This window comes from Pongo abelii, chromosome 1, assembly GCF_028885655.2.
Source record: "Pongo abelii isolate AG06213 chromosome 1, NHGRI_mPonAbe1-v2.0_pri, whole genome shotgun sequence".
Lineage (NCBI taxonomy): Eukaryota > Metazoa > Chordata > Mammalia > Primates > Hominidae > Pongo > Pongo abelii.
Window position 1 is genome coordinate 21,445,651 of NC_071985.2, and position 20,822 is coordinate 21,466,472.

Sequence of the window (20,822 nt, forward strand, 5' to 3'; positions counted from 1 at the left end):
GGGGTCTGTGTTGCTCAGGCTCGTCTTGAGCTCCTGGGCTCAAGTGATGCTCCCATCTCAGCCTCCCAAAGTGCCGGGATGACAGACTTGAGACAGTGCTTGGCCTGTGATGGTTCATTTTATGTGTCCATTTGACTGGGCCACAGGGTGCCCATATCTGGGGTCACACATTATTCTAGGCGTGTCTGTGAGTGCATTTCCAGATGACACTAAGACTTGAATAGATGGACTGAGGAAAGCAGATTGGCCTCCGCAATGTGGCTGGCCTCGTCCAATCAGGTGAAGGCCTGAACAGAACCAAAGGTGGAGGAAGGGTGAGCCATGCACAGTTGCCCAGCATGGCTGGACACCGCGGCCCCCACCACAGGGACCCTGGCCTCCCCCATGACGGCACGGCCAGCAGCACAGCCCCAAACCCTTCCTGTCTTGGAGAGGCTCCTGGTGCGTCCCCACTGGAGTGGACACCTGTTGGCATTGGTGTTTGCTTTTCTTCCCTGAGGCTGCACTTTTGGCATTTCTGTCCGTGGTTCCCTGAGTCAAGGCTCACATGGGGCCAGAGGACAGCCAGGCAAGCCCCAGAAAGGAGAGGGACTCAGCTTGCAGTTGGCATCTGCCCGGAGTTGGGCTTAGGTGAAACTCAGGGCTCAGCCTGGGCTTGAGTCTTGGCTGGGGGACACCATGGAGAGAGGGGTGTGCAGCCCAGGAGGGGCAGCCAGCCAGGCTGCACCAGGCCTAAGGGAGGCTGGGGGGTAGCCAGTCACCCAGAGTGTGCTCCAGGGGCCAATGAGCCCCCCTGCCCCTCACCAAAGCCATCCCTGCAGGTTCTGGCCGACATCCTGGTCATGACAGGGCCTGAGACAGCCTCCCTCCATCCACTGAGCTGTGGCCCAACCTGAGGCTCTGAGTGTGTTTTCTTTCTCACCATCAGTGCATTCCACCCAGCCCCACCCACCCCTGCCCCCGGCAGCGTGCAGGCCCCGAGTGTTGTCTGACAAGCTGCAGGGGCTCACCTGTGACCATACTCCCCTGCCAGTCCCTGGGAAGGGGTCTCCTCTCCCAGCCAGCCTGGAGCTAAGCCATGTCTCCCCATGTGGTAGCCATGCACACACACCCATGCATACACATAAAAGCATACACCCAGACATGCACACAATGCACATACATGTGCATGCAGTCACACACATAGCCACACGTGCACATGCATACACATATACACACAAGGTTATAAACAAGTTAGTTTTATTTTACTCCCTTTCCTCTTGAGGCTGGGTCTGAATTAGGGAGGAGGACAGAGAGGCCACAGGCAGGAACCCAGAGCCCCATTCCCCCAGCATGGCCAAGCCCCCAGGCTCTGACCACCACCCGTTGGGTCCAAGCTGCAAGGCATGTCAACATCTTTGCAGAACTTCAAGTCTCCCAGAGGAACAGAAGGCCGGCATGGCAGAAGCTCAAAGAGGGTGTGGTCCTGTCCACCCCAGGCTCCCAGCTCCCAGTCTGTCTCAGTTTGGGGCTGGGAAGGGGAGGGCTGAAGGAGCCCCATTTGCTGTTGCAAGGAATGGGGACACGCACCCCTGCATCCCCACCAGCTGATGCCCATACCAGGCACCCTGGGGCCTCCATGGGTTGCTGCAGGGAAGCACAAAGGGAAGACCTGGCACCCCAGAGGACCTATTCCAGCTCAGGACAGGGGTGGAGGAGTCAATGCCCCACTCCCCCTGGGGTTCAGACCACAGCAGAGGGCCCTTTCTGGCTCCTAGGCCCTCTCTCCACCCCACCTTGGCCCCAGTGGTGATCAAGCCAGGGCACTCCTCTGCCGCTTTCAGCCCCTTCCCTGAGCAGCCTGGCTACCCCTCTGGGCGGAGTCTGCCTGAGGCCACCGGCTAAGGAGAAGGCTGAGGAGAAGGGGTCGCAGGTTTCCACCGGAGCCCCCCAACCCTCCTCCTCCCTGGCCCAGCTCGCAAGCCAGCGCCCTCAGATCCACACGGTGGTCTTTCCGTCCCTGCTGCTGGCACTGCCCTTCTCGGAGCCAGCCCTGGGCTTGGCTCCTGGCCGCTCGTGGGTGCCGGGCCGGCCCTGCTCCCCGACGGTGCCCGCAGAGGTAGCACTGCCCGTCCGGGACGCGGGGGCGCCTGCCCTGGGGGGCCCCCTGGAGGCCGCAGGGAGGCCGACGCACGGCGAACTGTCCCGGTCGCGGTCCCCAGCCGCTGCCCCGTCGCGCAGCGCCTGCAGGGCCAGGTTTGCCAGGTTCTGGTCGTGCGCCCGAGCGCGCTCGGCCGCCCGCACCACCAGGCTGTAGTCGGGTGGGCAGGCCAAGCCAGCGGCCGCGGCAGGGAAGGCGCAGGGCGGGGGCCGCGGCGCGGGGGCGGGGGCGGGGGCGGAGGTCGGGGGGCCGCGGCGGCCGCGCACCGCGTCCTGAGCGCTGCCCAAGCCCAGGTGGGCCATCTCACAGAGGTTGAGCAGCAGGCACAGGCAGCTGACCACGTACATAACCAGCAGGAAGACCGTCTTCTCAGTAGGGCGCGACACGAAGCAGTCCACCACGTGCGGGCAGGGCTGGCGGCTGCAGGGAAAGAACGGCCGCACCTCGAAGCCATACAGCAGGTACTGGCCCACCAGGAAGGCCACCTCGAAAGCTGCCCTGGCCACCAGCTGGGCCACGTACACGCGCATCAGGCCCTCCCGCTGGATGCGTCTCCGGCCATCGTGTTGCCCGGTCGGGCCCGGGGTCCCCGCCGCCTTGCCGTTAGCGCCCACCGCCTTAGTGCACGCCTCCTCCGCGCCGGCCTCCTCCGCTTCCTCGCCGGCGCCCTCGGCTGCCCCCGTCTCCTCTTCCTCCTCCTCCTCGCCCAGGCCCAGCATGGGCTCCTCCTCGCCCAGGTCGGCGGGCTCAGGCCAGCCGGCGTGCGGGGGCGGCAGGTGCGCTCGGGGCGCGCGGCGGGGCCCCGGGCGGCGGCGGAGGGCGCGGCGCCGCTCCTGCTCAGACGCACGGGCAAGGCGGTGCACGGCGTAGCCCAGGTACATGACCGAGGGCGTGGAGATGACCACGATCTGGAAGACCCAGAAGCGCACGTGCGACAGGGGCGCGAAGGCGTCGTAGCAGACGTTGTCGCAGCCTGGCTGCCGCGTGTTGCAAGTGAACTTGGCCTGCTCGTCCGAGTAGATGGCCTCGCCGCCCACAGCCGTCAGCACGATGCGGAAGACCACCAGCACCGTGAGCCACACCTTGCCCACGAAGGTGGAGTGGTTGTGGATCTCCTCCAGCAGCCGCGTCAGGAAGCTCCAGCTCATGTTGGTCATAGGGGCGGGCGGGCGGGTCCTGTGGGGCGGGGTAGGGGTCAGCCAGGGGCCTGCACTTGGGAGCCCGCGGCGCTCAGAGCTCAGAGCCGGGGCTCCAGGCTTGCCTCGCGGCTGGCCGCTCTCTGCTTACACAGTCAATGACGTGGAGCTTACCGCCTTAAACGGAAGTGGAAGCCCCCACCTGATCCGGCCCCTGCTCGTGCAGGTGCAGGGCCCCAGCTGGGTGAGTTGCCTTCATGAGGCAGATGGGGGGACACTGAGGCAAGTACCACTCAAGTGTGTGGGGACTGGTAGTCTCAGTGTCCACTGCACCCATGGCCACCAACCCAGCCCCAGCCGCATCCAGGTTGTTGGGGAGGGTCCCACAGAGTTTCAGCATCCGAAGGGTCTCCCCAGCCTGCCTAGCCACTCAATCCCTACTGGCCCCTCCAGCTCCCTAGCCCCCAAGCCCCTGCAGCCCCATCAGTCCTCAGTCCTTCACAGACCCCCGTGCCTGCACCACCATCAGCTCCCAGACCCCAAAGTGCCACCAGTCCACAATCCCCATAGCCCCTCGGCCCCCAGAGGCCCTGCTCTGCCTCCCTCCACACCCTGGACAGGGGCGTCGGGGTCCCTCCACCTCCACAAAATCCTCCATCCTCCCTCCAGCCCCCGGCTGGTCCCGCTGCCCTTCTCAGGTGCCCAGGGTCCCAGGGCTCCGCCCGCCCAGTCTAGGTTCCTGGTCCTCCATGGTCTCAACCCAGACCATCCCCAGCTGGGGTCAGGATGAAGCCAGGCGTCCGTCCAGGAGGGACGGTGTCCAGCGAGGTATAGACCCAGTGATACGAGGCCACACTCAGCACCTGCGACCCTCAGAGACAGCTATGCCACAGATCAGCCAAGCCCAAGGTGGGCAAGTGCCCAGGAAAGGGCTGTGCAGCAGGGCCTGTGCTCCAAAGAAGGAGAGCTCCTGCAGCTCCCCTGCCCACCCTCTCCTGGTGGTTGCCCCGGGGCCAGTACCTGCTCCTGGGTCGCTGAGGCAGGAGACCCCTTAGCTCCCTCCGCCTCTGGCCCCCTCCCAGTACCTGGCCTGGGAGGCAGCAGCGGCAGGTATGGGACCAGCAGCAGTCGCTGGTGAGGCTCCCGGCCTCTTTATGCAGCTGAGGCCTCCCCACCCGGGGCAGGAAGAGGGGGCAGTCAGGGTTCCTGGGGAAGTGGCCCTGCTTCCTCACATCTGTGCAGTACCCCTCAGAGCCACACACATTCACATGTGCACACACACTCAGATACCCACAGATTCACACGTGTACACATGCACACACGTGCACATGCATGAACACACAATGCATATGCAGATACCCATACACACACATGCATACACATGTACACATGCATGCTCAGATACACATGCAAACAGGGTTAACGCAAACACAGATGTATATGTGCAAACTATCACCAGTGTACATCCACAGACATGCTTCTTTGCACTCACATGCAGACACACATACATGAAAACAGTGGCACATACACACTTGTGCATATGCACACATGCACATACATATGCACCACATACATATATATGCACACGTGCAAACAGACCCGTGCACTCACACACACGTGTGATCAGGCACACACATATGCACAGGCTGGCACACTCCAGCCCTGGGGCCACCTCCCCTATCCCCAGTAGGCAGGGCCCACCTCCCTCCCCGCCTGACCCATCACAGCAGGCTGAGGCCCACTGATTCCAGCCCGACAGGAACCTGAGACAGAGCAGGCTCAAGGGAGAGATGGGGCAGGAGGCCTTCAGTGCCAGGGCCAGCCTGCCCAGCTGTGTGGGGGCAATATTGAACAAATGGCTCTCTGGGGGCAGCCTGCAGTAATGGCGCCTGCCAGTGCCCATGGTGTGAGCACTCCCGTTGTGGCTGACGGCCGAGTGGCTTCCTTGATTCAGCTGAGGAAACGGCGCCATTGGCTCAGCTCTGGAGACCACCATGGCTCGGCCCTGGGCTGATGTGTCCTGGTGTCTGAGGGCTGGCGCTTAGCTCTGGGGGCCTGTGTCACTTGCACCCACACAGTGGTCCTGGGAATGGTCTGGAAGAACCCGGGTCCTGGTCTCAGGGCCACGCCTATGGCGACTCCCAGATCCACACCTCCAGCCTGTAATTCTCTCTTGGGCCTGCTGCCACCCCCAACATGGGCACTCAGATGCCCAGCAAGCACAGCCAGTGCCAGAGGGCCACACCCAAATGCCACTCTGCCCTGCAGAGCAGCTTCCCCATCCCAGCCAATCCTGAGCCTGGCCCCACCGGCCCCACCTGCAGGGCCTCAAGCACTTCACTCCTTGCCTGCGAGCCTGGGGAGCACTAGGACGCCCACCCAGCAGGCCTCCTGCCCTGCCTGTGACTCCTAACCAGAGCAAATGCCGCGGCCTCGCCTGCCTCAGTGCCAGGTCCCCTGCCCCCACTCCACGCCTGGCTCCAGATATCCCCTCCTGTGCTCTGCCCACGGCTCCCACACTGGCTGGAGCCCACTCCCACCAGGAGCCTTTGCTACCTTGCCCCGCCACACACACATGCACAGGCGCACACATACAGGTTCAGCCCTTCCCTGAGGCTGTCGCTGTGTCACTGCCTTCCACACTGCTGGTGACTATTCCATGTGATGACGATCACAGCTGGAGACCACAGGCTGTCTCACAGAGACGGGTGGTTTCATAGAAAATACAGATATGTGGATGCACCTGGGTTCAGACACACACCTTTGCTCTGGCGCCTGCAAAGGCCTCAATGCAAAAACACCCTAGGAGCAAGAATCTACCTGGGGCCCAGGCCTTGGTTCCTACCTCCACTCCCAATCACAGGAATCAGGAACCCCTAGTGGGGAACTGGCAGACCCTAGGGCTGGGGCTGGGAATGTACAGAGGAGCCTGGAGCAAACTGTAGTGTCAGAGAGGAAGTCTGTGCAAGCAGCACCTGCACATAGAGCGCCCAGTGCCTGAGACTGGATCCCTCTGAGCAGTGAAAGAAATCAAGTAGTCTTGTGTTACAGATTACAGACTGACATAGATTAGAAGCCAAAGTACGTGACTGAATGTATAACCAAATGGGGGACAGGAGACAGCTCCCCTGTGCAGAGTCAATCCAAAGCAGCCACGTGAACACTCTGTACTGGAGGGGAGCATGACCCCCAGCCCTACCTGTGGGCTGCACCTGGTAACCTGGCTTCAGAGGGTGTGGGAGGGAGAGGGGGAGAGCGCCTCTGCAGCATGCATCCTACACCAACCCTGGCCAGGCGGCCAAGGTGTCATCACAAGGGTCGTGAATGGTGTGGATGCTTCACAGCATCTCATGGGAAGGTCATGTCAACTCCATGGTATTCCTCCCAAAACCCATCCCCCTGAAGACTCATAAGGAAACATGAGGGTGAAAGGGATCCCACCCAAGGGGCATCCTACAGAACATCTGGCCAGTGTTCATCCAGACAGTGAGGACACCCCATACAAGGAGACCCAGGAGGCTGCCGAAACCAAGAGGAGCCCAGGGAGACACGGTGACTGACACCATGTGGGATCCATGGCGGGGCAGAAAAGGAGCCGTAGGGGAGAGGCAAGGACATCTGTATACAGCAAGGACCTCAGTAAATCCCAGCTCATCCATACTGGTCCATTCATTATGAGGAGCATGTCACGCTAATGCAAGACGTCAGCGACAGGGAAACTGGGTGTGCGGTCTATAAGAACTCTGCACTATCCTCACAACATTTCTGTAAATCTTACTGAGCTCAAGCAATTCTCCCACCTCGGCCTCCTGAGTAGCTGGGACTACAGGCACATGCCACCATGCTGGCAATTTTTATTCTTATTTTTTAAGAAATGGGGTCTCAAGCTGGGCGTAATGGCTCACGCCTGTAATCCCAGCACTTTGGGAGGCTGAGGTGGGTGGATCACAAGGTCAAGAGTTCGAGACCAGCCTGGCCAATATGGTGAAACCCCGTCTCTACCATAAATACAAAAATTAGCCGGGCGTGGTGGCGCGTGCCTGTAGTCCCAGCTACTCAGGAGGCTGAAGCAGGAGAATCGCTTGAACCCGGGAGGCAGAGGTTGCAGTGAGCCGAGATCGCGCCACTGTACTTAGCTGGGGCAACAGAGTGAGACGCTGTCTCAAAAAAAAAGAAAAAAGAAATGGGGTCTTAATACAAAAATTTGCCAGGCATGGTGGTGTGCTTGTAGCTCTAGCTACTCGGGAAGCTGAGGTGGGAGAATTGCTTGAACCCCGGAGGGGAAGATTGCAGTGAGCCGAGATCACACCACTGCACTCGATCCTGGATGACAGAGCCAGACCCTATCTACTTTTTTTTTTTTTTTTTTTTTGGATGGGGTCTCGCTCTGTCACCCAGGCTGGAGTGCAGCCGCACAATCGTAACTCACCGTCGTCTCCTTGATCTCCTGGCCTCAAGCAATCCTCCCTCAGCCTCCCAAAGAGCTGGGATTACAGGCATGAGCCATCCACACCTTGGCCCTTTTCTGTGAAAGTGCTGTAAAATAAACCCCTACTTAAAATAAAGAAAGGACCACTGATAGGCGCGACAGGCTGAGGTGGGTACTGTCTAGTGCTGCAGGATGAGGTTGTCAGTGGGGGCTTGGTGGAGGCCCTCGGGAGAGGGGAGGGGTGCTGGCCCCCAGGGAGCCAGGCCTGGGATTTGCAGACTATGTGCACGCAAGTCCAAGAGATCTCACCCCAAAGCTACACCTCCAGGGTGCCCAAGATGAGGATTGGTGGGGAGAGGCTTCAGCTTGGCCAAAGAGCTGGAGGCACCCTTGGGCTTCAGAGTCTGGGAGGAGGCAGCTGCCGGGGTTAGTAACGTGTCAGGGAGAGGTAGGGGGGTGACCACAGGAGGCCACCAGCCAGGACGGTCTGGGAGTGGTGAGGCAGGGTCAGCCTCAGGGAAGGCTGTGGGAAGTAGAGGAGGATGTGGGCATTGGTGGAGGGCCAGGGGCTCACAGGGTTCTCATACTGGGAACCAGGGTCTCATGGGGGCTCGCTACTAGGCCAGGGTGTGAAATGGGGCCTCACAGTGGGGGCGGTCTCACCTTGGTGGCATCGGGGACTCACAGGAAGGGCTTCAAAGGGGTGCGCGGCAAGAGCCAAGGGACTCACCATGGTGGCTCACAGTGGGGGCCACCTCTGGGAAGGGTTTCAGGGCAAGCAGGCCCAAGCCGAGGCTGCCTGTCTGCAAACCTGGCTGGGCCAGCTCTGACCGGTGTCCTGGTGTCCTGGTATCTCAGGACACCAGTCAGAGCCGGGCCCCCTCCCCCATCAAGCTCCTGCTCATCCTGGGTCTGAACAAGGGTCCTGGGGCACTGCAGAACGAGCCCCGCCCTGCTGGGTGTAGCACAGGGTCAGGGGCCCATGTATTTCCTTCCATCTCCAGGCCCTCCCAGGGCAGGTCGCGAAGGGTGGGTGTTTTCTGCAGTTTAGGGCAGCCACCAGACAGGCACCCACGCACACAGTTCACCAAGCGGGACCCTGGGGCAGGCTCCTCCCCTCCCTGAAAATGATGGGACCCCAGCACATGGCAGGCACTGTGCTGTCGCTTGTCCACTCGCAGTCCAAAGCAGATTCCCAGTCCCACTTCCCTGGGGCTCCTGCAGGCACAGTCCCCTCCTTCCCCTGCACTCCACTGCAGGGCCCTGTGTGGGGACAGTCCTCACTCAGAGGGGGCTACAGCATTCACCCATCCTCAGGCCTCAATTTCTCCTCACCCGCTGACAGGCCATAGCCCCCTACCCTGATGCCCAGAGCTCAGCTCTGTGGTGGCAGCTCCACTACCTGTCCTCCATGTCCCTGCCTGAGCCCCCAGCTGCCTGTCCTGGACAGCCCAGGCCCTGGGACGGTCAGCCCCGAGTGCACCCTCAGCCATGCTCCTCTGGATGCCCTGGTCCAGAGGGAGGTGCAGAGCTCAGCCACCTAGGACCCAAGCCCCAGGCCTGGAACCCTCCCTCCATGCCCACTCTGCCCCAGCAGCTCTGTGGCCGGCCTCACTGTCCTGCATGTGCAGCAGTAGGCCCCACTGGGCGTGGGCACCAGCCATCCTCATGCATCCTTCACATGTACACACAGGGCACGCTCCTCCCTCCACCCCCCAACACACAAGCAGTACACACTGCCACATGCACACTGCTGCCCGAGCTCAACATGGAGCTGGGCTCACACACTCACTCTTACACATAGCCATGAACCCTCCCTATTCAGACTCAACCTCACCACGTGCCTCCCTCAGGAGCCCCCACCAGGCCCAGGAAAGCAAGGTGCCCCCACCAAGACCCCAAGTGCCTGCCCACATCATGGCTCCCCTTACATGGCCTGCCACAGCTCTTGAACTGACCAGATCCCCAGGAGCCCAAGAGCATGGGTGTGGTGCTCAGGAATGTCAGGGGAGTGAGGGGACACTGAGGAATGTGGTGTGGGGGTATGAGTCTGTGGGATCCCCAGCCCCTGCCAGGGCCGTGCACACGTGCAGGTGGCGAGGCAGCATCCAGGCTGGTGCCTCTTCCCCCGTGGAGTCCTCTCCTCCCTGGGGTTGTTGGCGCTGTGAATGCGTGGGCCCCTCCTGCATCCTGTTCTCGAGTCCCCTCCCTCGGGGTCCCAAGCAGGAACAGAGCTGTCAGGCCCAGAAGTCAGGGGCTGTTCCTACCCTGGAGGTGGACCAAGGGGGCAAGTTAGGCCTGGGTCAGGCTGGGAATGTGTCATCGCTGCAGCCTGGGAAGCTCCCCCAGGCCAGCCTCCAGAGCTGTTGCAGGCCTGGAGCTGAGCCACACACCCTCCAGAAACAGCCCTGGGGGGTATCCGTACTGGGAGTGAGGGGGTGATGCTTACCCCAGCCTCCTAAGGCTGTCCCTGCCCTCCACCCGCAGGGTCCACGAACCCGTCTCTTCCCTCCTGAAGGCCCAGCAGCCAGGAATCCTGGGCTCACTGCCATCCAGCTCCGGGATGGGGGCCCCCGCGCCTGGGCTGTGGCCTCCCTGCGCAGCAGCCCTGGGGTGCTCCGCCCTCCCAGAGGGGTGTGGGCCTCCCCCTCCTCAGGCACGCCGCCCCTTCCTTGCACTGAGGGCCTGCCCCAGCACCCCGGGGGGGGCCTCCACCCAGTTAATCACGGCACTGACAGGCACTGGGGTTGGATCCTTGACCACAGGGTCTGCTGGGCTTCAGGCCTAGGCTGGGCCCCAGTGCAAGCTTAGTGGCTTGTGGCCTTCTATGGAGGAGACTGAGCAGGGCCCCAGGTCTGTCTATGCAAGGGGCAGGCCGGCCCCCTCACCTCCAGGTGGCCGCTGAGGGTGGGGGACTGGGCCTGGACACAATGCAGCTGGCTGGTGTTTCAGAGGCTAGCCCTACTGCTGCCTGAGGGGCCCCACCTGCTGGGGGAGGTACTGAAGGCACCCCCCTCCCGCTCGCCAGCTGTCCCAGAGCAGACCCCACTGGTTGGTGCCCACCCTGCGGTGAAGGCAGCTGGTCCTGAATGACACAGACATGGAGTGGGGGGGCCACCCCACCATCTGTGTGGAGCAGCGGAGCCCAGGAGAGGGTGGCAGGCGCAAGGAGTGCACCCTCCTAGGGCTGGACCTCAGGAAGCCCTCCCTCCCTTGGGGTCTCAAGGCCAGGGGCACAGCGTGAGGCTGTCTCCTGGGGCAACAGCCCCCAGCCCCATGAGGTACATACATGGACCCCAGCACCCTACCTTCTCCAGGCCAGAAAATTCCAGTCTCCCTCAGAGCCCTTCCACCTGCTTGGATGCTGGTCCTCCCCGAGGGTGTGTGGCCGAGCCAGGGCCACCTCTCGCCACCAAGCACAATGGGGGCTGGAGGAGGGGCCCTCAAGGGCCCCATTGTTCCCCCCTCGGCCTCAGGGTCTGAATCCCTGATTGTCCTGGGGGGCAGGGCAGCGGGCAGGGCTTTCCAAGCCCAAGCAGGTCAGAGGCCAGCCCCAGCCTCCGAAGCTCAGTCCACCTGCCCTGGAGCAAGCGACCGGGGGGCTGCCTGGGCCCTCCCCTCCCCTGCCCAGCCGCCCAGTCCAGGCGGCTCTGGCCTGTATCCTCTGGCAGCCGAGTCTGGGCTCTGGGCGGGGACTCTGCTCCCCGCCCCCATTTCCGGCCGGGCGCCCTGCCTGCCTCCCTCTCTCCCCCCCGATCTGTCTGTACCCCACCCCAGAGGCACCTCACCTAGGCTCAGAACAGGGCTGGGGCTGACCCTAAGGGTGGCTGGCAACACGGCCCTGTGCTGCCTTAGACAGGCAGGCTGGGGGAGCACTGGGGAAGGAGGGAGGCAGCCTGAGCAGAGGAGGCTCCCCATACACAACACACAGCCCTTGGGGCCGCTAGGAGAGGGGCATCTCCCTCAGGGAACCCCCTAGACCTCGAGATCTAGAACCTCCAGCTGCCAGAGCTCAGGGGCCTCTCCTGGAACCTCTGGCTCATGCCAGACCCACAGGATCGGGCACCAAGAGGCAGCCCTCAGGGCCCACCCCTGCAGCCTCAGGCTGCCCCGTGCAGCCGCTTCCTGCTCCCCACTTGCCGGCCTGCCAGGTGGGTTGGAACCAGCCCTGTCACCTTCCCTGCCTGCCAGTCAAGCATGATGCTGCCCTGGGGCAGCAGCCACAAGCTGGCAGGCAGCAGATGCCTAGGGAGTGGCCCTGCTTGAGGCTGGTGGTTAGGGTGGGCTGCCAGAGCTCAGGGCCCAATCAGGATGGGGCCCCACCAACCTTGGGGCCACGTTCCACTCATTTATGGACTTTCTAATCCAACAGTTATTTTATTAAGATGTCAGCCCTGGGTCCAGAGTGAGAGATAGGGACAGGGGACAGCCCGGTGGGGCTGGGTCGGGGGTCACCCCAGGATGTTCCAACCACAGGGGCAGCATCCCCTCCACTCCACATGCTGGCCAAGGGCACAGAGCTGCCATATTGCCTGCCAAGGGGGCGGCTCAGTGCTGCTGCCCTGGTCCTGTATGGGCCCGGGGTGCCGAGAACAGAGAGCAAGCCTCAGGCGCCGGTCCTTTGAGCTTTCTTGATTTCCTGCCAGTGAGGAAGAAAGGGAGTTGGGAGGGCTGGTATCCAGGAAGGGCTGGGCTTCCTGCTCTCCCTCCACCATGGACCTCGGTGTCTCATGCCAGTGCTTGGGTAGGACTGTCCCATCTGACCTCAGTGGCCTCATGGACAACAAAGGCCTGGCCCCCAGGCCTCCCCTTGGGCCTTGCCCAGGTAGCACAAGGATGGGCCCACCTCAGAGAGCGCCTCCTTCAGCTCTGCGTAGGCCTGGTCCAGGCTGTCATTAACGATGACCACATCAAACAGGCCAGGCTCCTTGCCTGTGGGTGGGGCCTGGGGTCAGCGCACAGCGAGCCCATGCAGCCCCACCCCAGGTCCCACATGACCCCCAGAGCAGCCCACTGGCCTGTGGCTGTCCTCACTGCAGCTGTGGGACAGCTTTCCAGCCCAGCCAGGCCTGTGCAGGGTAGGGAAGGGCCGCCCCCTGGGCCTCGGTCCTCAGGCACCAGTCCTGCTCTCTCTGGAGCCCCAGATCTTGGGTCTGGACACCAGCACCCATCAGGACTCTGGTTAGGGGCCGCACTATCCTCTACACACACAGCAGAACGTTAAATGCCCTCTTCTTGTGGGCTGCAGTCAGACCCAGAGGGGAGGCAACAGCTGTAAGAGGATGCACATGACACCCCCGGGGCTAGAAGGTTGGGGACATCTCATGGGACCCTGGGCGATGGGGGGTCTGGGGGCCCTCACGGAGACCCTGGGTAACAGAGGGAAATCTGAGGACCCTCAATGAGACCCTTGGTGACTGGGGGTGGGTTCTGGGGACCCTCACGGGGACTCTAGGTGTTGGGAGGTAGTTGAGAGGTCTAAGGACCCTCACAGGGACTCCAGGTGTCAGGAGGTCTGGGGACCCACAGGGTCGCTGGTGCCACAGGCCTCAGAACCCCGACTCCCCTCCTGGCATGCCCTGGTGGTCCCATGGCACACTCACTGCTCTCCATGTCGGCCTGGGCAGCAGCCAGCCGCTTCGCCAGGCTCTCCTCCGTTTCAGTGTTGCGCCGCCGCAGCCGCTGCTCCTAAAAAGGGGGTGGCAATCAGAGCCTGGCATGCCCTGGCCCCCAGCCCCCAACCCTGCCCAGCACACACCAGCACATGCAGTGAAGGCGGCTGCACAGAGATGTAGATGGGCCGCAGATCGGTGGCCTTGATGTTCCGCACACCCTGCAGGTCCACGTCCAGCACGCAGATGCGGTTCATGGCCTGCACGGCCTGCACCGCCGCCTTGCTGGGGAGAGGTGCCAGGTCAGCAGGGGTGCCAGGGCTCTCTGAGGCCTACAGGAGCTTCAGGGACACCCAGGCCCTCCCGGGCCCAGCGTTCTCCTCCCACAGCTGAGCCTAGGCCTAGCCTGGACCCAGCAGCCCACAGCACCTCAAACCTGCTATCCCCACGCCCTGCCCCACCTACAGGGAACAGAGGCCACCCACTCCCCAAGGTGCCTGTAGTGAGCACGAGGTGTCCTGTGCACCCTTTACCCTGCCAGGACAGTGCACAGTGGCAGGACCGGGCCCAGCAGCCTCATGAAAAGAGCCACTACGGGGCACACACCTGGCCACATTCATAACCATGGGGCGGGTGGTGTGGATGGCGGGCAGGCAGCAGGCACTACCTGGATCCCTGTTGCCAACAGCAACCCTAGGAGCCCACCCACACCCACACGTGGCCCACCTCGTGCCATACAGGTTCCCCGAGAACTCGGCATGCTCGATGAAGTCGCCGGCTGCTATGTCACGCTGCATCACCTCCCTGGTTACAAAGTAGTAATCTGGGGAAGAGGAGGGGCCGTCCAGAGGGCAGACTGGACCTGCACCAGGGCATCAGGGCCAGCCGCCCCCAACCCAGGCATGCCTACAGGCCCCTCCCATGCCCACGACTGCTTCTGTCAGATCCTTGCCGGGCAGGAGACGTCTGAGGACCCCTCAAGTGCTGCCAAGTGCCTGAGTCAGACACCATTTCTCACACTGACCTCACTGATGGAGATACGAGACTGCTGGGTTCCAGCGGGGAGTTGGGAGTTGGTGGTGATGGGGTGGGGACTGGAGACCAACAGGTTCTGGGGGAAGGTGGTGGGGGAACTGGAGACCGTCAGGTTACAGAGGGGACGATGTGGTGGGGTGACTGGAGACCACTGGGTTGCACGGCAAGGGGCGGGGGTGCTGTTGGGAAGGGGGTCCCCTTGTCTTGAATCAGGCAGGCAGAGTAGCCCTTTTCACCAGGACCCCAGAAGACAGCTCAAAAGTGCTGATAAGTGCCAAGTCCAGGACAGGGCTGGGGACGGCAGCATTTTGGCCGCCTCCAGGGTGGGAGGAAGACAGCCCCAGGCCTTGGCCGGCCTCTCACACTGTACCCAAGGAAGGCGACACCACGCTGTGGCGCTGACACCCTGATTGAGCTCACCGGCCCTTGGAGGCAAGGACCCATCTCACAGATGAGGGATCAATAGGGGCAGGAGACGGGCAGCACAGCCAACACAGCTGCAGGGCCCAGCAGCCCCGCCCATACTGGGGGTGCTCTAGCCATAGGGCCCCACCCCACTCACCTTTGCCGTTCTCCTCGCCGGGCCTCGGGTTCCTTGTGGTATCTAGCAGAGAGACCTGTCACCCATTGGGGGCTGCTCGAAGCCCACTGCCCTACCCAGCATTTCCCTTGCAGTCCCGACAGCACTTGAGCCCCAGGATGCAGGCAGCCAGTGGAGCACACCGCTGGAAAGGCGCAGGAGCCTACAAGGTGAGGGTTCTCCCAGAAAGAGACGCTGCAGCCCAGTTATCAGTACTCAACAGACCCAGGGAAGGGAGACACAGGCACGCAGGACAGCAGGAGTGCAATAACCTCCGGTTCTGTGTTGGGGGGAGTGTGCAAGAGTTCGGACAGTCTGCAGGGTGGGTGTGCCTGTTGGGTTCGGGCTCCTGGCCTGCTCACGGTGCTAGGACTACTCAGAAGCCTTGAGGTCTACACACCCCTCCACAAGAGCCCTGGACTCACGGGACACGCTGAAGCCAAAGATGCCGCTGTGCTCCTGGAACAGCCTCTTCAGCAGGGTGCTCTTCCCAGCTCCCGAAGGCCCGCTCAGCACCACAGGCCTGGGGCCCGACATGCCTGGGGGTGAGAAGAGAGGCTGTGGATAGCAGTGCGGCCTCTGGTCCCCATCTGCTGAGCTGCCTCTGCCTTCCTGAATTCATGGCAGGAAAGGGCTGACCCAGGGATAGAGACATTGGCCTCAGAGTCTCCTGAGAGCCTGGGTGTTCTTCCCCCTGAGCTCTGTCACGTTGGAAGGCCCAGCATGAACAGGGCGGCCCTCAGACCAGGCTCTGGGCACACGGGAGACGAATGGAAGGCTGGCTTTACTGGGTTCTCAGCAGGGAAGCCCCCCCCACTGAAATCCACCACCACTGAAACCCACTGACCCTGTCAGCCTCCCCAGGGGTCCCTGGCAAGCAATGCTGTCTACTCTGATCACACCCTACCTGAGAGCTGCCGTCCCCACCTGGTGGAGTCACCTCCAAGCCCTCTGGGAGCCTGCCCTGAGACCCCCCACCCCACCCACGAGTCCAGCCGTTCGCTCCCATGCATGGTGCTGAGTGCTGGGCTGCTAGGTCTGGAATGGAAGTGTCCCTGTCCCCGCCTCTGTCCTCTGGTACCTTGCCCTGCAGATATGGTCTTGTCAAGATCTGCTGAATCTACGCCCATTCCAGGAACTTCTCATCGGACTTGGTACTCCTATCTGTGATGCTGGTAATGCCAGAGGGGGTTGGAGGGCCTCCCTCCCAGCCCCCAAGGGAAAGGCAAACAGGATCCTAGCCTGGACACTTGTGGCAGGTGAGGGCCCGGGAGCTGGCCTTTGCCTTGTGGGAATCCTCCCCAGGAACAGGGCCTACCTGTTTGCTGGGGTGCAGCCTCTGTAGTCAGCCTGGGGTGGGTCTGTCTGCTGGACTGAGAGCTGGGGGTGCTGAGTCCCTAATCCCCACCACGCATGCTTCCGGCCCCGCCCTTCTAAGCCAGGAATAAATCCCCAAGGGGCCTGGCCCTCGGCCCTTGCAGGGAAGCAGCCCCGTCCACCTGCTCTGTGGCTGTGCAGGAAGGAAAAGACAGCTCTAGCTCTTGCCCCAAGACCTGCACCTGCCCTGCCCTCCCAGTCCACGTGAGCTGCACACACAGGGCCAGGGCAGCGTCTTCGAGTTGCGATGGGGAGCAGAGCTGAGGAGTGGGGCGGTGCACTGCAGCTGTGTTCAGGGGCTGGGCTAGAGGGAAGTGGATGGACCCCTGGCCACACGCACACCTTGGACACAACTCAGGCGAGGCGTGAATGGCCTCCTCCTGTTTAGGGCACAGCCGCCTGTGGGCAGACGAGCAGACAGTGGGAAGGACCTGAGGATGCCCTCCTAATCCCCAATTTAGGCCACCGAGGTAATCTCACAAATGCACCACAGCTGCAACTCCATCATGCACAGGGACACCCACCACACACATGCCACTCCCAGGCACAAAGGTATGCAGGATGTGTGCACAAACCTACCACAAACACATACACATGCATGCACACACACGCACACAAATGCACGCACACCAAGCAAATGCACACACGCCACACATGTGTACCCGCAAAGGTACACATGCACACGCATACATGTCATTGATCACAAACACACCGGACCCCCAGTTAAAAAGACTCAGGAGGAAAGGAACTGCAGGACACCCACCCAGAAGTCCACGTGCTCTCCATAAGGGATAGACTCCTCCCCCCTTACTGCCTCTTCTGGGCTTTTTGTCACAAGCACACATCGTTTTCATCTCAGCATGCCCCCCATGCCCTCCTGGCTCTCCCACCCACAGAACTTGCCCCTGCGCTTAGCTTGGGCCTCCCCACTAACCTGGCTCCTGCTGCTCACCCAGCCCTGCCACCTCCTCTACGTGCCAGCCAACCATCAGCACGCACCGCAGTGGCCAGGGTTCTTCATCCATTCAGCTTCTCCCAGCCAACGAGCCCTGCAACCTCCACAGCCCGGTTCCCATAATGCACTAGCTAGGAGCCCCTCAGAGTCTCCCACAATCAATGAGCCATGCCACTGGTGTGAACTTCTGGAGCCCCTGCTTCTCGCCAGGGTGGAAGGGGTACAGTTCTCAGGACACATCCAGCAATTGCTACACACCTACTTGAAGCATTGAGATCACAGAAATTAAGACTTGATGGTATTATGGTGACTTTTCCAATACGAAGGAGAAAAAGTAAAGCTAGATCATGTGCTTCGAAGGACCTGATATGGGAGAGCTACTCAGATGGTCCTGTAGGCTGGACCCCATGTGAGCTTCTGTCCTGTTGCTCCACTGAGCTGGCCCTTCTTAAGGTCACTCTGCCCTGCCAACGCACAACCAGCATGGCACTGGTGGGCCCGACAGGACTGCCCCAAGGCTGGTCCTGCCCTGTTCCCCCCAGCCCCTGGCTCCAAGCTCTTCAGGTCTGAACCTAGATGCTATGTGACTACAAACCCACATAGAAGGAAACATACTGGTGACCTCCACTGACCAGGCCTCCCCTCCTCCCTCCTGAGGGAGCGCTAAGCTAGTGAAGTGAAGCTGGGCCCACAGGCAGAAAACACCAGTTCACCCAGCTGCTGCCAGGCAGGGGTCCAGGCTCCAGCCTCGCCAAGGGCGTCGTCTGCACAGCTGTGCCTATATTCACACGGCACAGGGCACAAGGCACACGTGGCACATCAATCACCAAAAACTCTGGGACTTTTTGCGTCCTCAGAAGGGGGAGAGCCACGCCTTCCGAGGATCCCACCAAACCACCATGAGACCCTGGTCGCCATCCCCTCCTCGGCCCCACACCCCATCTCCGACGCCCAGGAATTGGGGAGCTCGTGCCTCACTTCCAACTCCCAGGAATGGGGGGTGCTGGAGTCCCACCTCTGGCTCCTGGGTTGGGGATCTCCCCCTTTCCTCACAAGCAGCAAGTGGCAGGTGTGTCTCTTCACCACAGGGCCCTGACAACGATCAGACACCAACAGATGCAACCCAGCACAGAGCAGACAGCAGACGCTAGTGGGCCCCAACCCCGCCTGCTTCCTCCACAGGTGCTGCCCCTCACCACCCTTACCCCACCAAGCCCAGGCTTCCAGGCCTCCCCTCCTCCCTCCTGAGGGAGCGCTAAGCTACTGAGGTGAGGCTGGGCCCGCAGGCAGAAGACACCAGTTCACCCAGCTGCTGCCAGGCAGGGGTCCAGGCTCCAGCCTGGCCGAGGGCGTTGTCTGTGCAGCTGTGCCTACTCTCGCACAGCACAGGGCACGAGGCACACATGACACACCAATAGCCAAGAACTCTGGGCGGGCCAACACTCCGCTCTTCCTGCGTTCCCTGAGTTCAGCTCTGCCTAAGCGTGAGGGCACAATGAGTAGACTACTGGGGGCCCTGGCCAGCCAGAGAGTGCAGAGGGCAGACAATGAGTGGATGCGGGCCTTGCAGAAGCACAGTCACACCACCGCTGGAGACAGGGCGGAGGCACAGGCTGCCTGCCTGCCTGGGGAGAGACCAGTGGCAGGGCGGTCACCAAAACCACCTTCCATGGAGCACACCCAAGGGAGAAAACTGTGGCCCAGGCCTCATGGCTCCTGCAATCTTGGGGTGGAAGTCAGGGAGCCTTTGCCCTGACCAGAACACACGTGCCAAAGGTGTCTTCCTGTGGGCAGAAGGAAGCATTCCAGCAAACAACACTCTATGTTCTCCACTCTCACCAACCCACAGTCGCAAACTCCAATCAGCTGCCTGGCAAGAAGCCACACAACCCACAACTGTAAGGACCTGCCAGGCACGTGGTCTCCACAGGAGCTCCGAGATGGAAGGTCTCCTGGGAGCCGCCGGCGCAGATCCATGTTCCGGAATGGTCTCTGCCAGAACGCTCCCTGGGCTGGGCTCCCATGCTGCTCCAGCAGCCGCTTTCCTGGAAAGGCACTCCCTGCTCTGGCGGCATAATCTCCTCCTTCTGGCTTTCAGCCATCCTAAGGACTGAACAGAGTCACCACCTTGCCCCCGGCCCACTGTTCGAGGAGATGCTAATAGAGGGCTTGACCTTCTGAGAACTGAGAGAAGTCAGCCCCCGCCTGGCCTCTGGTAAGACACAAACCACCAGACGTGGGCCTGGGCTCTGGGCTGGGCCAGCTGGATGAAGGGGAGGCTGGTGGTCCAGGCGGCTGCTCTTGGCTGCAGGGTTTCTGGGCACACATCCGGGTAGCACGCGTCCTGGCCTTCAGCAACCTCGTTTTAAATGGGACCACACCAGGAGCAGCCAGGGCGCTTTCGTTTTCACCTTCTTTCCTCCGGGGGACAGGAACATTCCTTTACCTCCTGAGGAAACCAGGCCCTTCCACAGCCACAGACGCGTGAAGGCCCCAGCCCTTCACGATGCTGCGCGGCTATGTTTGGGTCTGTCCATCAGGGAGAAAGAAAAACCGGCCGAGTCTTGCACAGGGTCCTCGACAGCAACCCCAGGTAAAGAGCAGAGCAAGCCTGAGACAGGAAAGGGCCATGAGCCCAAGGACAGCAGAGCAGGACCCAGCCCGGGGCCTCACGACCGACCTCTTCTTTCATGCAGAGGCGAAACCGAGGCCCATCACATGCAGGGTCAAAATCAACTTTGAGGCACCTGCTTCCCACACCAGTCCTTACTGGGGCATACTTTCAAGGCGACGCTCAAGAATGGCAGCACGGCAGCTTCAAGAACCCCAACCCGGACTCTGGCCTTGGGGAGAATCCGAACCCCAAATGCCACACCCATGCGTCGGGAAGGCCTGCTGTTTCCCCAAGTCCCCGTCTCTGCGCCGTGCCGCGGAGTAGGCAGAATCCTGGGAGCCCCGGAATAGCCGGCTCCATCCGCCCAGAACCCCCGGGCTTGCAGGGTGAGGTGGGAACCGGAGCGCACACCGCGCCGGATCAGCGGTAGGGACTCCCAGCTGCTCTCTTTGGCGGCGCGCCCAGTTGTCGGGAAGACACCGAGCGCTCCTACACGCCTGAGGAGCAGCTCCACACTGCGATAACTGCCGGCCTGCCCAGCTCCTAAGGAGCGCCCCGCCCTCCGGGACCCGAGCTCCGCTGCCTAGCCAGTCCGTCCGCCCTCCAGAGCTCCCCCGTTCTGAGGGTCCACAGCTGAACGCGGCACAGGGCGTCCCGGCTAGGAGGAGATCCGGGGGCGGCGTGGACTGGGCGACCGCAAAGCGCAGGGGCCGCTGCCGCCTCGATCCGAGTCACCCTCGCGACTGCGCTCGTCGTACTCACCGTCCGGTGGGGCCCGGCCCAGGGCGGCCGCTGCCAGCCCGGCCAGCGGGCGCCGCAGCATCCGGGGCCACCTCTTCCGCCCACTGAACCTACGTGACAGCGCCGCACCAGCCCACCTCCGCCCGCGCGCGAGACTGACGTCATGAGGCGCCGGCCCCGCCCATGTCTCACTCGTTCCTCCC

The 20,822-nt window shown here is 62.1% G+C and overlaps 2 protein-coding genes across 19 annotated transcripts; both read right to left on the minus strand.

Annotated features, from left to right (window-relative positions):
• Positions 1-1,093: 1,093 nt before the first annotated feature.
• Positions 1,094-3,307, minus strand: GJC2 (gap junction protein gamma 2). The gene has a single exon (XM_002809339.5). The coding sequence runs from the start codon at positions 3,295-3,297 to the stop codon at positions 1,972-1,974; it is 1,326 nt and encodes a 441-aa protein (XP_002809385.2). The 5' UTR covers positions 3,298-3,307; the 3' UTR covers positions 1,094-1,971.
• An 8,755-nt stretch (positions 3,308-12,062) lies between these two features.
• Positions 12,063-20,818, minus strand: GUK1 (guanylate kinase 1). Of its 18 annotated transcripts, XM_024246592.2 has the most exons (9): positions 19,171-19,394; positions 16,251-16,442; positions 15,358-15,471; positions 14,915-14,956; positions 14,044-14,121; positions 13,464-13,602; positions 13,309-13,393; positions 12,552-12,637; positions 12,063-12,344 (listed from the first exon to the last, which is right to left on the minus strand). In XM_024246592.2, the coding sequence occupies exons 1-9, from the start codon at positions 19,239-19,241 to the stop codon at positions 12,312-12,314; spliced, it is 840 nt and encodes a 279-aa protein (XP_024102360.1). In that variant the 5' UTR covers positions 19,242-19,394; the 3' UTR covers positions 12,063-12,311. The 18 variants fall into 18 exon arrangements, with proteins under 18 accessions (XP_024102360.1, XP_054374942.1, XP_054374950.1 ...); XM_054518967.1 differs by lacking the exons at positions 16,251-16,442; positions 19,171-19,394 and adding an exon at positions 20,641-20,818 and having other exon boundaries at positions 14,044-14,179; XM_054518975.1 differs by lacking the exons at positions 16,251-16,442; positions 19,171-19,394 and adding an exon at positions 20,641-20,818 and having other exon boundaries at positions 14,915-14,969.
• Between the last annotated feature and the right edge of the window lie 4 nt (positions 20,819-20,822).

What these genes read in the sequence shown, in the direction of transcription:
- GJC2 (XM_002809339.5), bottom strand. Translation starts at nt 3,297, where the DNA reads ATGACCAACATGAGCTGGAGCTTCCTGACGCGGCTGCTGGAGGAGATC.
- GUK1 (XM_024246583.2), bottom strand. Translation starts at nt 19,241, where the DNA reads ATGGATCTGCGCCGGCGGCTCCCAGGAGACCTTCCATCTCGGAGCTCC. An exon ending in GGAGACCACGTGCCTGGCAG is followed by an intron (nt 16,443 to 19,170) that starts GTCCTTACAGTT and finishes CTTCCTGCACAG; the next exon opens with CCACAGAGCAGGTGGACGGG. An exon ending in GGCTGCACCCCAGCAAACAG is followed by an intron (nt 15,472 to 16,250) that starts GTAGGCCCTGTT and finishes TCTCACCCCCAG; the next exon opens with GCATGTCGGGCCCCAGGCCT.